Source organism: Festucalex cinctus, chromosome 1 (genome assembly GCF_051991245.1).
Source record: "Festucalex cinctus isolate MCC-2025b chromosome 1, RoL_Fcin_1.0, whole genome shotgun sequence".
In the NCBI taxonomy this organism is placed as follows: domain Eukaryota; kingdom Metazoa; phylum Chordata; class Actinopteri; order Syngnathiformes; family Syngnathidae; genus Festucalex; species Festucalex cinctus.
In genome coordinates, this window is record NC_135411.1 from 18,718,838 (window position 1) to 18,731,949 (window position 13,112).

The window sequence follows — 13,112 nt, forward strand, 5'->3', positions numbered from 1 at the left end:
TGAATTTTGTCATCATGATTTAGTCACAAAAGCCCCATTATAAAATATCTTTATTTTTAAACCCATCAAAATGAAACAGTGCTGTAAAATTCTTTACCGTGTTTGGGCTTCCAGCTGAGCAACTCGTTTCCACCTGAGGAGACGCAAATGGCGAGAAGTCCTGCATGAACACAACGAGGCAAAAAAAAAAAAGTGCATGAGGAAAGATAGTTGAACGCCAGGTGCTTCGGTTTTGACTAGAAGAGCAGCAGACAATAAAGACAATATTGCATTTCTGTGCAGACATGACCGCATTTGACCATGACTTGGGCAAATATTTCCCCCCCATACCAAAGATACAACTTGACATTCCACATTGAACCACTGCAACAACAGCTGTGCAGCAGAGACAACACATCAATTATGTTATTTTGGCAATTCCCATTAAAAAAATAAAAAAAAATAAAACATAAAAAAATCAGTTCTCCAATTTCCAGCAATCAAGCTGAAGTGTGACCGCATTGACCAATAAGATGGCTTTGCGCCATCAGGAGTACGTTTAAAGTCCACTCTACAGTCATACAGATGGAGTTCAAAAGGTGAGAACAACAAAAGCCCAACACAAAATGTACTTATTACTGATTACAAGCAAACCATAAAGTTCAGTCAATCATCAGAAACAACATTAGGGACAGGAGTTAATTCATTTGACAATTTGCAATATATTACTTGTATTTTTGGGTGTAGGGGGGGGGGGGGGGGCACAGGGAAATTTAGAAGAACTAAGTATTGTAAAACAGTCAAATGTTCTGCCTATAATTCATATATTTATTATAGTAAGCACTAAAGAACTAAAAAGTTATTTTAGTCAGTATTTTTTTTAATTAATCTGATAAATCGGTTATCAGAATTTTATTCAGCCAAATATCGTAATCTGCATCGCCTCAAAAAAAAAAAAAAAAAAAAAAAAATCCACATCAGTCAAGCTTTATTTTGCATACGAACAATCTTGTATTGGGTAAGGCTTTTGTTTTCTTCTTGTTTAATTCATTTCGTTGTCATGCATGTTGATCAGGGCAAGAGCTCGGTCAGGGGTGGGCGAGCTCGGTCCTCGAGGGCCGGAGTCCTGCAGGTTTTGGAGGTTTCCCTCTTCCAACACAAGCTGATTGAAATCAACATGATTGTTATCCAGAGCTTGCTGATGAGCTGATCATGTACCAGCTTGTGTTGGAGAGGGGAAACATCCAAAACCTGCAGGAATCCCGCCCTCAAAGGACCAGGTTTGCCCACCACTGATCTAGGGGCTTAAAAGAGGCAAGTAGCTTCTTCAATAACGACACAAAATTATCTTTATAGAGTATTTATCTATTTATTTGTTTAAACTCCTTTATTTTATCTGATTTAAATCAGGAATGTGGAACCTCTCATGTCCAGAAACTGGAACTGTCCAAAACCATTCACACCACAGGACATCCCCACCCCCCACCCATGTGCATTAAAAACAAGAGTTGTACCTAATAAAGAGACCGGCGGGTGTAAATAAACACCTACATACAAACTTTGCTTGCTGCAATTCAGTGTCGTGGAATGACAACGCTGCAGAAAAAGCACATATTGAGGATTTATGGCACAACCTGTCAGTCAACACCAGCGTCGCGTGCACTCCATTAATGAGCCGATGCCCTATTTTACAGCAGCTAAAGTACACTTGAGCGACTTACGGGCATGTTAATACGCAGACTTCTCCTCCTCTTGGGCAGCTTCTTGGAGCCTCCTTTGCCGGGCTCCATCACCGTACTCCCCATTTTTTCCCCCCAACCAAGCGAGGAGGAGCGAAAGCGTGCCGCTTAGAAAACAGCAGAATCACGACTGCGGACCATAAACAAAACACCTCAGTCGTTGCTGAATCAGTGTGGACAGGACACTAAAGTGACGGCTGCTGCTGCCTCTGCTGCTCCACCAGGAAGTAGGCTGGGCCAGTCAGTGGAGGCAGGGCTCGCAGGGACGAATGACTTTCGACCGCCACTTGTTTACAGGCGTTACGGTAAATCCAAAACACGACTGTCTTTTTTTTTTTTAACAAATACACAAGACCGTCAGTGACGCGAGTTTTAATTAACGCTTTAAGAACCCGGTTCTGTTCATCTTTGCCCATTGAAATGAATGGAAATGCCTTAAATTCAGCCTCTAAAAACACAATTTTTTTTCCTTGTAATCTGATTAGAAATAAAAACAAAAACACTGATACTTCAAAAAATGAGTACAAATTACAGAATTATTTTTTGTCACACTTTGCTTTAATTTAATTGAGGTTGTGCTGCTCCTGGCGTGTGTACATTGGTCAGCTGGGGGCAGCATCATGTTTAATTCCGAACATCCGGGCATTTCTCATATTTCCGTAATACAACGTAATGCAAACACAAACGCAAAAACACGGCGTATTGTATTGCTTTTATCTGTGACTCGCATATAAACTAGGCAGATTATTATAGTCGTCAAATGACATTTCATCACATTTTGAAATCAAAATAATTCTCACAAATAAAACTAGAACGATCCAAATGCAATGCTTTTCAATGAGATAAAAGCTTCCTTTCAACTAGTTGACCGAAATTTGGACTTGCGACGTAAGCTCGAAATTGTCAAAAATAGTCAAGTCATGTTTGTTTAACTATATAGTCTTAATAACAGAAGTGTGAAAGTGTGCTACCCACCCTTTAAATGTGCACCCATGGGTTTCTTCCTCCTGGGTTTGTTTTTACTTGAACTGCAGCAGCTTCTTGCTGAAGGTTCATGTCTGGTTGTACATGATCACCTGACTCACTGCCATCTCAACCACAAGGTGAAGCTGAGTCATCACATCGCCAGCACACGTTAAATACATGAATGACCTATAAAAGCAATTTTCATTGTGAAATGGATGACATTTTGAAATGAGCTGTCTGCTTGATGTGCCAAACACGCCGACCACAATATTTGAAACTCTGTGGTGTAACATGTTCCCACGCATATTCATGATTTATCACTCAAATTATACTAAAGTAAACCCTCCCGACATCGCAGGTTCACTCATTTAAAAGATTGAAAACAGGAAGTATTTCGAGATCAGCATAGTTTTTGTTGAAGACTATTGGTTGTCAAATCTTCTTTAATCTTGCTTTTTACGAAAGCGACAGCTTTTAGTTTTTTTTTTTTTTTTAATGCAGGCTACCAAGTTAAGTGTGGGAGAAACAGGATTATTTACACTGTACAATATTTTGGTCTCATTTGTTGCTCTTGCTCTCTGAATGTTTATAAATATGTTTGTATAAAGCTTATTTATAGACAAAAATGCATTGAATGCTATAAAAACATGCATAAACATATATCTAAATAAGGTTTCATCTTATTGAGGGGGTGGTTTGAAATGTAACCCTTGCACTAGAGGGTGTTGCAGTATTTAGATTTGTATTTCAACTATGCTCAGTTATTTGTAAAAAAATAAATAAAAATCACTTTTTATGCACGGACCAAAGCTTTGGCTAGTGGTACTACTGAATTATTTTGCTGCAATCTTGGTATAAATGATTTTGTTGAGGTGAGTGGAGGAGCTCCATTAAATGCTTTGCCACCATCTTGTGGCAACATTAAACTTTCTCCCCGATGGTCATTATCCCCCCCCCCCCCCCAAAAAAAAATAGCGAGAGAACACTAGGATTAGAAAGAACACATTTGCACAAAACCCGTTTCAACGTGATGCTGCCTCGTTTCACCAGCAGATGTCACTATAACCCCTTATGAAGAATGCTCAACTAGAAATGCATGAAAATTAAAATAATTAAGACCTCCTATAGATGAGCTACTTTATTCTAAGGCCAGCCTAATAAGTTGGCTTCAATAATTAGATCAAATTCAAATGAAACAAATCTTACCTTTCAATGAGAAGCTTACAAGGTCAACATCTGACCTTGCGGCGTTCACCAGAACCTTGAAGATGTTATGATTTTCCCTTTGCAGCAGATTATGAGGCGCCAGTCTGTATAGATATACTATACTAGGGTATACTTGGGTATGCTCACGCACACGATATGCTAACATGTAAAATAGTTTATTTATGTAAATGTTTCTAAATTCAATTCCACAAACTCCGTACTCTGTACACTCCAAAAGGCATTTTCAAAAACAAACGGACAAAAAAAAAAAAAAAAAAAAAGGTGGTGGGGGGGAATAAAAAGAAAAAGGGACTACTTTACATGACCAAGAAAATGTATCACAAACACACTGGCAGGATGATGTCATATACAAGAGGAGGAAAAAAAAACAACAAAACATTCAAGAAACAATTTTGTTACAACCATTCATTGAGAAAATATATACAATTGAGTCTTCGGAAAGTTAAAAAAATACATGCCATATACATTACAAGTTCTAAGACTGTCTCCAAAATTTTACAGTCCACTTGAAATTGTGCACGCAAAAAAAATGTTTCCATTTTCTACGCATGTGACGTGTGACTGTGTCAGTATAAGAAATAGTTCTGATTAAAGACAATGCCATTTCTATCCAAAAGAGAGAAGCAACGCTGACAAAAGTTCTTCCTGTCGCAAACACACACAAACTCGCACGCACGCACACTCGGGTTTGTCGACGTTATTTGCACCTTGTTTTAAAAGCAACATAAAAACAACAAATACACGTCGGTGTTCCTATTTGTGTTAAAAAGTTACAAAGTTGTCCTTTTGGGTTTGAAAACCTAATTCACAGTTCATTTCAAATCAAACCTGATTAAACAGCCAACAGACGCAAACAATCTGTCGCCGTTCGGAGACTTGATCTTTTCTTTCTGCGACTGATCATTTAGCAACAAAAATAGCTTCTTTTTTTTTTTTTTTTTTTCATGTTTGCTTGAGTGGTTAAAGTGTGTGAGTCACAAAACACTACAGCTACAATACCTTACTTTTACAACAAAAATACTTTGTGAATTATTGTGATTATATTACAAATTCTGTACACAATAATCATAATATATACTCTCAAAACAGAAATAACATTCCATCTTAAATAAATTTCATTGACAAACAGAATAGGAAGGAGAAAAAGGAAAAAAAAAAAAAAAGTAAAAACACCCAACATCGAGAAGGTTAAGGTAGTATTTGGTCGGTTATTCCTATACTTTTTCTTTATGTACATTTATACAAAAAAAAAAAAAAAAAAAAAAACAGTAACAGCATGTCTTCTTCTAACTTCACAAACATATCGAGCCTTCTTCAACTCATCATCACGTAGAGAATCAAATTCATTCACTCGGTAATAAATACAAAATTCCACACAAATCACATGACGGAGACCTATGATAAAACTGACTCATGGAATCAAGTATTTTTTAAAGTTGTGTGTGTCCATATTTTTTTTTCATTTTTGTTGTTTTTTTTTTAGTGCAAGTTAATATTCCCTTCGCAGTATTCATTGCTGTACATTCCTCATTCAGTGATGTCTACATTTAGTCATACACGTAGTACGACACACATACGCAAAAAAAGAAAAAAGAAAAAAAGAAATAAAAGGGCCTGCCCTTAGTAAGCAATAAGGCCGCACGCTGCACAGTGCTTTCTCATTCGTTGGTGAATTCCACACCCCACGTAAGCCACACACGCACACACGTTTGCAGACAGACAGACAGACAGACAGACAGAGGCGTGGCAATACAACAGCCTCACACATATGGCACACGTCGCATCTTGCTACTCTGTTCTATTCACCTCCATCCAACTCGGATGCCTTCTGCTCCTTCACAAAACCGCTTCGGTGTGAAACCGAGCGTTCTCGGCATCTGCAGGCGACAAGCAGGGAATGCTCTTTTTTGTGTGTGTTTTTTTTTTTTTTTTTTCAAGGTTTGTCATCATCGGCCTCCCTTCGCTCAGTAGATCCACTTCCGGCATTCTGGAGCGCCGCAGTGGCACGCCACCTTGTGCTGGCTGGCGACGGGGTCGAACTGGTGGTCGAAGCACAGCTGGAAAATTAGAAATGGGAGAGACAGGCGCGTGAGTGGCAGATCGGGTTGCACCTTTCCCAATTAGGCTGGATTTCGCAGCAAAAAAAAAAAAAAGTCTGAATTGTCTCACTTTAAATGGCACAATTGGGATATGAGTCATGGCAGCATAAAGTGAAAAACAGGGTTAAGTTCAAGAATTTTGACATCTACTTCTTTGTCTTAAGAAATAGTTGTCATGGTAACTAATGTATTTTGCTTGCACCATGAGCATATACTGTACTATTTGAGTGTGGAGAGGCAGAGCGAGCTCCCCTCCCTTTTAATTTCCCTACGCAGTGAGTCTGTCATAAAGCAATCAGCAGTTAGTGCTTGAACTGCTTCCCTGTACTGCAGGACGCACAACTTTTCTTTTTTTTTTGTGTGGAGCACTTCAAATAACTGAACGGCACATTTAAACAGCATCCAAGTAGTATTTCCGAAACGCACCCGCAATGAGGGGGATTTTGGGTGCGAAAAGCTTCTTTATGATGCTTTTTTTTTTTTTTGACTGGTACAACTTGTATCGGAAAAATAGGCTAACCTTAAACATTTGACAATAGAATTTTATATGTGACCTCACTACTAACATGACATTCTGATTAATATTACATTTGTGGAATAAGAGTTAAGAAGCAAAATCCAGCCATTTTTATCCATCTCAGGGTGCGGCCATTTGCCACTTGCTGTCGACCAAAGATGACATCACAGTTGCTCAGGGCTGGCAACCAACCACAACACACCTGTTTTCTGAAGCTGAGCTGTTACCAGAGACCTGAGCAACTGTGATGTCATTTTCACTTCACAGCAAGTGGAAAAATTGCTACCTTCTGGATTTTGCTGCTTAACTCATATTCCACTAACGCAATATTAACTAGAACACCGTTTTAAGACTAGTGGGGGCTGCATAGAACATAATACAGTATTGTCAAGACTAGGGATGGGCGAGTACCGATACCAGGTATCGGTATTGGGCCGATACCAGCCTTTTTTTCAAGTACTCGAGTACTCGTGACGCAGACGAGTACAAGCGACAGATGGCAGAGGGGGAAGACGTTAAGTGAGTCCTCCTTGCCTGTAACTGGCGCTCGCTTGCAGCAGTTTTTCACCAAAACTTCACCGGTTTGGAAATACTTCAAAATTGTGAATCTTAAACTAAAAGAGCATTTTTGTGTTTTATTTTGAGCATTAAGACTATTGAAGAGTGACTGTGCTGATTTTTTTTGTCAAAATTAAAGGAAATATATTTGTTTAAAAATATCTTTTAGTGATTTTTTTATTTTTATTTGTCAAAATGTACTACTGGTATCTGCAGTTGGTATCGGTATCGTGAGTATCTGAGTATGTGAGGGTCTGAGTATCAGTATCGGTCTGAAAAAAAGTGGTATCGAACATCCCTAGTCAAGACATTACTTGAGGGGGGTTGACTTCCCACTTAAAATAAAGATAACTTTTTTTATATGTTGGTCAACTTATTTTTGCACTTGTATGAAAAGTAAGAATGCTAATTAACACATTTATCAAAACACTGTACAGTTAAAGGTTTCATGATTGCAATGTCTTAATAGCCTTCCATAACCTACGCTAAAGTAGTAGTAAAGTCATTATACTAAATGCCTGTATGACAAACACTTGTACAAAAGCTACATGCAAGACAGTCAAAACAAAAAGAAGTATGGTGGTAACTGAGCATGCTCAATGAGAGCAGCTACTCTTACTGTACACTACTGTGCAAACAAATGCAACGTTCAAAACCCAGAATTGTTGTACGGATCACATTTTGTTGGACCTCAGACGTATAACTATGTATAACAAAGTGTAGGTGTTTTCCATAATAATAATAATAATAAAAACAAAAGGTGGTGGGGGAACACGCGCGCGCACACAAAAACAATATCCACCTCCTCTCCCCTTTCAATCCGGCGGATGCAGATGATGATGATTTTGTAACCCCGTTCAAACGTTACCACCTCGGCAACACAGTTTGGGGCACAGGAGTGGTTGATGTACCTGTTATGGGAAAAAAGAAAAATGTCGTCAGTTCAAACCCCACGTGAGCTTTAATGAAGAGGCTTTTTTTTATGTTATATTTAAATTGGCTGCAAAGGGTTAACTGAAAAAGAGATTTTTCTGCCAAGCTTTTTGCATGTGCTCTTTAATTCGTGTGATTGTACAAGTCAAATATTTCTTGCAAAGCATTATGCCAGACAAGACACACAATATTTTGATCATGCACAACACAAAATGCGTTGAACCCGACATCCCGAGGCAACACCGCCTACATGTATTCAAGGTCGGGGTCATGAATGCATTGAGACTAAATAGAACAGCCAAAGGCAGAGACCTCACTGACTCATCTTTCTGCATAATAAATGATACACTGAGCGCTTAGTTCAAGTATAGCATTCCTAATGAAAACCCTAAAAGCACCAGTGAGTTATTCATGTCACATACCTGGCGAGCCCTCCTGATCTAGTTGCATCGACAACATGCTCGCTGTCGATGCGGAACATAAACACAGCTCGATTCTGGAAAAGAGATGGGCAAAACTCACCATTATTTTTTTTTTGTGCTAAAATAGCCTACAGCTGATTCTCAGTGAGATGGTGTTTACCTGAGATCTATAGACCGTGTCCTTCCTGATGGCAACTTCATTACGGAGGACTGTTCCATTGTACTCGATCACCATTGTTTGTTTTTCCATGTCACGAGCCGCAAACAGCCCGAGACCCTGCAAATGTGTCATTACAGTACATTTGCATCAGAATACAAAAGTCATTCCATAATACAGAATAACTCCAGTTTTAAGTCTTTCATTTGTATGAAATAAATTCTAGGAAATAACACATGCAGTTGGGGCTAAAGGGGAGGGGGCTGTCTCAATAATGCCAATGTCAGACTACGCGATTTTTTTGTCTTACACGACAGTTGCGCTGTCACATTACCCGACAAATTCGCTCCGTGTCGTGGACGGGGCGTGTAGTCACACTACACGTCTGAACGCGACAAGACACCTGCCGATCATCGTGTGTTGTCTTGCCAAGAGAGACGCGTCGGCCACTGTTTGTCGGGGAGGTGGGACAAAAAGAAAAAAGAAAAAAAAGAGGCACGAACAGGGAGTGTTTGCGTGAATGGAGCACGCATGGGACAAGTGTGATGTGAGCGCATTGCTTGCGCTCCCTGCTCCGCAATAGTGTTTAAAATATGATTTAGTAGCCAACACTGTATTTTAATTTATTTAGGCCTATATGCGACGGGGCAATATAGCCGATTTTGTTCATTAATTTGCGGGATGACATCTTGTTTTATTATTTTATCAAACACTGAAATATTATATTGTTTGAGTATTTTTTACTGCTTCCTTTATTCATATTTGACTTGTTTTAGAACTGCGCATTGGATAGTATACTACTCACTCCGAGGGGGAAAAAAAAAAACTTTCAAGTGAGAGTTGGTGACAGTTAAGGCGGCGAGGCCTGGCCCGACTATATAAAAATGTGATTGATCCTCACTAAATATGTGCCCATCCCCACTCATATGCCCAAATCTCTGAAATTATTAGAACAGTCACATTATATTTTGGTCCTCTATTCATGTCGCTGTTGCCTGACGGGTTGCACGGACGCGTGCGCGCTCCATGCAGCCGCAGCGCTGCAGCTGGACGCTTTTTTTTTTTTTTTTCCCCTCGAGATGCACCTGCCTGGCCCCATCCCATGAAATATCCAGGGGATAAATAAATAAATGCATAAACGAATATATAAACAAATGCTAATAAAATAAAATAAAAATGCTAATAAAAAGAGCTGTAAAGTGCTGTTCAGTGTGTGATTGACGTTTCACTCCCTCTCGCTATTGGTCAATGCTGTGGAACCAAACGGACGACGACGTAGGTATGTCACATTATGCGTCAAGACGAGCAAAAATTCTAACATGCTAGACTTTCGTCATGATGGTCGTGAACCGTCCCGGACAACAGGCGACCAGTCGTTGAACGTGTCACATTACACGGGCGACGCTACGTCAAGGCAACCCAAAATCCTTTACGACATGCCCCGTTTGTCCGCGACACGTCGGTCGGGCTGAAATCGGGCTGTTTTCGTGTAGTCTGACATCGGCATAAGATAACTAACACTCTCTAATGTTCATGGATGTTTTTCGATTATGTTACTAGAACATCAGTAAAAAAAAAACATAAAAAGAAAAACTATGTAAAACTTGAAAACATTTTCTTCATTTCATTGATCTCACAGTCAGTGACAAATAACTCAGCAAGGATTCTGGCTCCCACAGATGGGTCGATACTTAAGTAGTAAACAGCTGCGCACATTCAACCAATTCCCAACACGCCTAATCTCAACTGCACATCACTCTTCCAATCGCTACACTAACATGGACTAAAGATTAGGGATGTAATAAGCGTGATATCGTGATATTAAAACTGCCACAATATCATCGACGTCACGTTCACGATATTTAAATGCAACAAATTCTTTAAAAAAAAAAAAAAAAAAAAAAAAAAGTCAGGTTTAATTTTCATTAGGGATGTTTTTTGGCCCTTTTATGTTTAAAATCTACACTAATTGTCAGATGAAGGAACATAATATGCCCATGAAGCAAGTCAATATGTGCGTGCATTAACAACATAACATAATAATAACAATAATAATAAAACATAATAACATAACATTGATGTTAAGCACAAAGGCACAATATTGTGCTTTTTTTAGTATGAGCTGTTTTTGTTGTTGTTTTTTTTATAATATTGTGACCTTTTTTAAATATCACCAACCTCCCAACAATATCGTGATAATTATCGTATCGTGAGCTTCATATCGTGATATCGTATCGTGCCATTTGGATATCGTTACATCCCTACTAATGATGAGTATGACCTGCACAAAGTTAGAACGACTCACAAAACATCTCAAATTAGCAAAAGGCTTGGTGAGATATCATCTACTGGCACCATTATTCCAAAAGTGGTAAGACACACATATGACCGTGAAATTGCCCACAGTCTGGAGCACCATGGGAGATCTCGTGGAGTGGGGATGATCATGGAGAAAGATAAGAAAACAGCCTCAAAGTACACGACAGAATCTAGTTCATGGTCTGAAAGCAACTGAGACCTCAGTCACCAAGAAAACAGTGACAATGGAACAGAATCTTGCAGTGGCCCTACTCATGGAGGCAGGACTGCAACCAAAAATCTGTGACAGGAAGTGAACATCAGTCAAAAAAAACATAACTTCAACTGTCCAAGCGGTAGCCAATAAACTAAAAAGGAGTGGATCAAATTCCTCCTGGGATGTGTGCAAAGCTCGCCTTTTGCTTGGTAATAAGAAACATATTTCACACAAAAAAATAAAATAAAATGCACACATTTACTATCTTTTATGTTATTATGCCATACACAATAAACAACCATAACCATGACAAGCAGTTAATTTCTTTGTAGGTGAGAAAAGTAATTCAGCAGGGGATTACATAATTAATTGAACCACTGTTTCACCTTTAAGGGCAATATCGCTAACTTATCAAACAAGTATGTGAGACCAGTTCAAGCTCTGAGGTTGTACAACTCACTTGGATGCGGGAGCGGGCCAGGTAGACGTTGGCTCTCCACTCACTCTTCATCCAGCGGTACTGTGAAGATCTCGGGTGCACTACTGGGGGCTTGCTGTGGGAGGCGCCACTTTCTCCCTGGGCCACATTCTGGTTCGACCTAGCACTGCCGCCAGATACAGCCTGCGCCTGTGGCCTTTAAAGGAACACATAATGTGAAAATAGAAAATACAGAGGGTCCTCTGTACCACGGTATGATGGTGAAGAATGATGAGCAATAAACTATTTTGAGCAGTTGCATTAAAAGAATCTGTAATCGTGCTGCTCAACTTAAAACTTTTCATTTGATTGCCTTATATTTATGGCTTGGAAGTGTTTTTTGTTGTTGTTTTTTTAATACAAATAACGTAATTATGACTTAGCTACTGCATTAGCGTAGGTCAGTGACAGACTACTGACAGATAGACTACGTACTTGTGTTAAAGTTCAGGCAACTTTGCCATCATAGGAATGGAACGCTGTCATAAACCGAGGACCCCTGCAGTGACGTTAATTTCACCAAAATATTACCTGATGACCAGAGAGGTGCGAGGAGAGCTGGTTCTCGGCTGGGCCCTGGCACTGCCGGTTGGGTTGAACACAAGAGGCAGCACCATGAGAGGGTTGCGCCCGTAACGGAATGAGTATCTGTCACAAGCCTCCACTCCAGGGAGCTGAAATAAAGAGTGAAACATTTGAGTCATTGGAATTGTTCACAGGTACCAAAGTCAAGGTCTGACTGCCACATCGAGCCAACATCATCATTTTGACCTGTGAAAGAAAATCATCTGCATCACTTTCCATGACTCTTGCTAAAATCTGTGCAAAAATGTAAAATCAGCTGATATGTGGAAAAAAAAAACTATTATTATTTTTTTTAATTTTATTATTATTTTTACATTTTAAGTTTTTGGAATGAAACAATGTAGACATCCCAAAAACGTAGAAATGTTAAATGTTATTTCACATAGTCAATATGTAGAATCAGCTGCTTCCTATTATCTCCACAAAACAATATGTTTTTGGGATGAAACTGAATACAGGCATTCCAAAAATGTAGATATGTATAAAAAAATGTACATACGTGTTTTTCACATTGAAGCAACAATATGTAATCAATAATATTATTGACATGCTGCAAGCATTATTTTAACAAAACCCCTTGACTTCAGATTTCAAAATTAGCTATCCATTGATTTGTGTAAATCTAATCTGATGAGGCGATTAAAAAAAATTCCAGGATATGACCTCACAGTCATAACAGCTCTTCACTAAAAATCAGTTTGACACCCCTGTTGCAGTATAGTTTAACAATCTGTATACGACTATTCTGATAATGTCAGAGCTTCTACAAACCGATTCAGTGATCTTGGCAACAGCGGACGCGGTGAGCCCAAACAGGTCCTCCCCTTTAAGGTAAACTGGGAAGAGCTTCAGTGTGCCCGTTTCAGTTCTTTTTTCCGAAACAGGACCCAGAACCTTATCCCACACTCCTAGTATGAGAGAGATTAGAACAGGAAGA

At 39.2% G+C, this 13,112-nt stretch overlaps 2 protein-coding genes across 10 annotated transcripts in view; both read right to left on the reverse strand.

Moving 5' to 3' along the window:
- Positions 1-1,966, reverse strand: part of LOC144018381 (5'-AMP-activated protein kinase subunit gamma-2-like) — a 42,791-nt gene extending 40,825 nt beyond the window's left edge. Inside the window, exons 1-2 of the mRNA XM_077520493.1 lie at positions 1,701-1,966; positions 98-160 (exon numbers count right to left, since the gene is read on the reverse strand). Of these exons, the coding sequence (XP_077376619.1) occupies positions 98-160; positions 1,701-1,784 (147 nt within the window). The 5' untranslated portion in view covers positions 1,785-1,966. The remainder of the gene's footprint in view (positions 1-97; positions 161-1,700) is intronic.
- Positions 1,967-4,050: 2,084 nt separating this feature from the next.
- kmt2cb (lysine (K)-specific methyltransferase 2Cb) overlaps positions 4,051-13,112 on the reverse strand; it is a 105,886-nt gene continuing 96,824 nt past the window's right edge. For all 9 annotated transcript variants that reach the window (XM_077520533.1, XM_077520587.1, XM_077520569.1 and 6 more), the window contains 7 exons: positions 12,947-13,083; positions 12,122-12,264; positions 11,573-11,747; positions 8,601-8,717; positions 8,441-8,514; positions 7,888-7,996; positions 4,051-5,968 (listed from right to left, as the gene is read on the reverse strand). In XM_077520533.1, the coding sequence (XP_077376659.1) occupies positions 5,876-5,968; positions 7,888-7,996; positions 8,441-8,514; positions 8,601-8,717; positions 11,573-11,747; positions 12,122-12,264; positions 12,947-13,083 (848 nt within the window). In that variant the 3' untranslated portion in view covers positions 4,051-5,875. The remainder of the gene's footprint in view (positions 5,969-7,887; positions 7,997-8,440; positions 8,515-8,600; positions 8,718-11,572; positions 11,748-12,121; positions 12,265-12,946; positions 13,084-13,112) is intronic.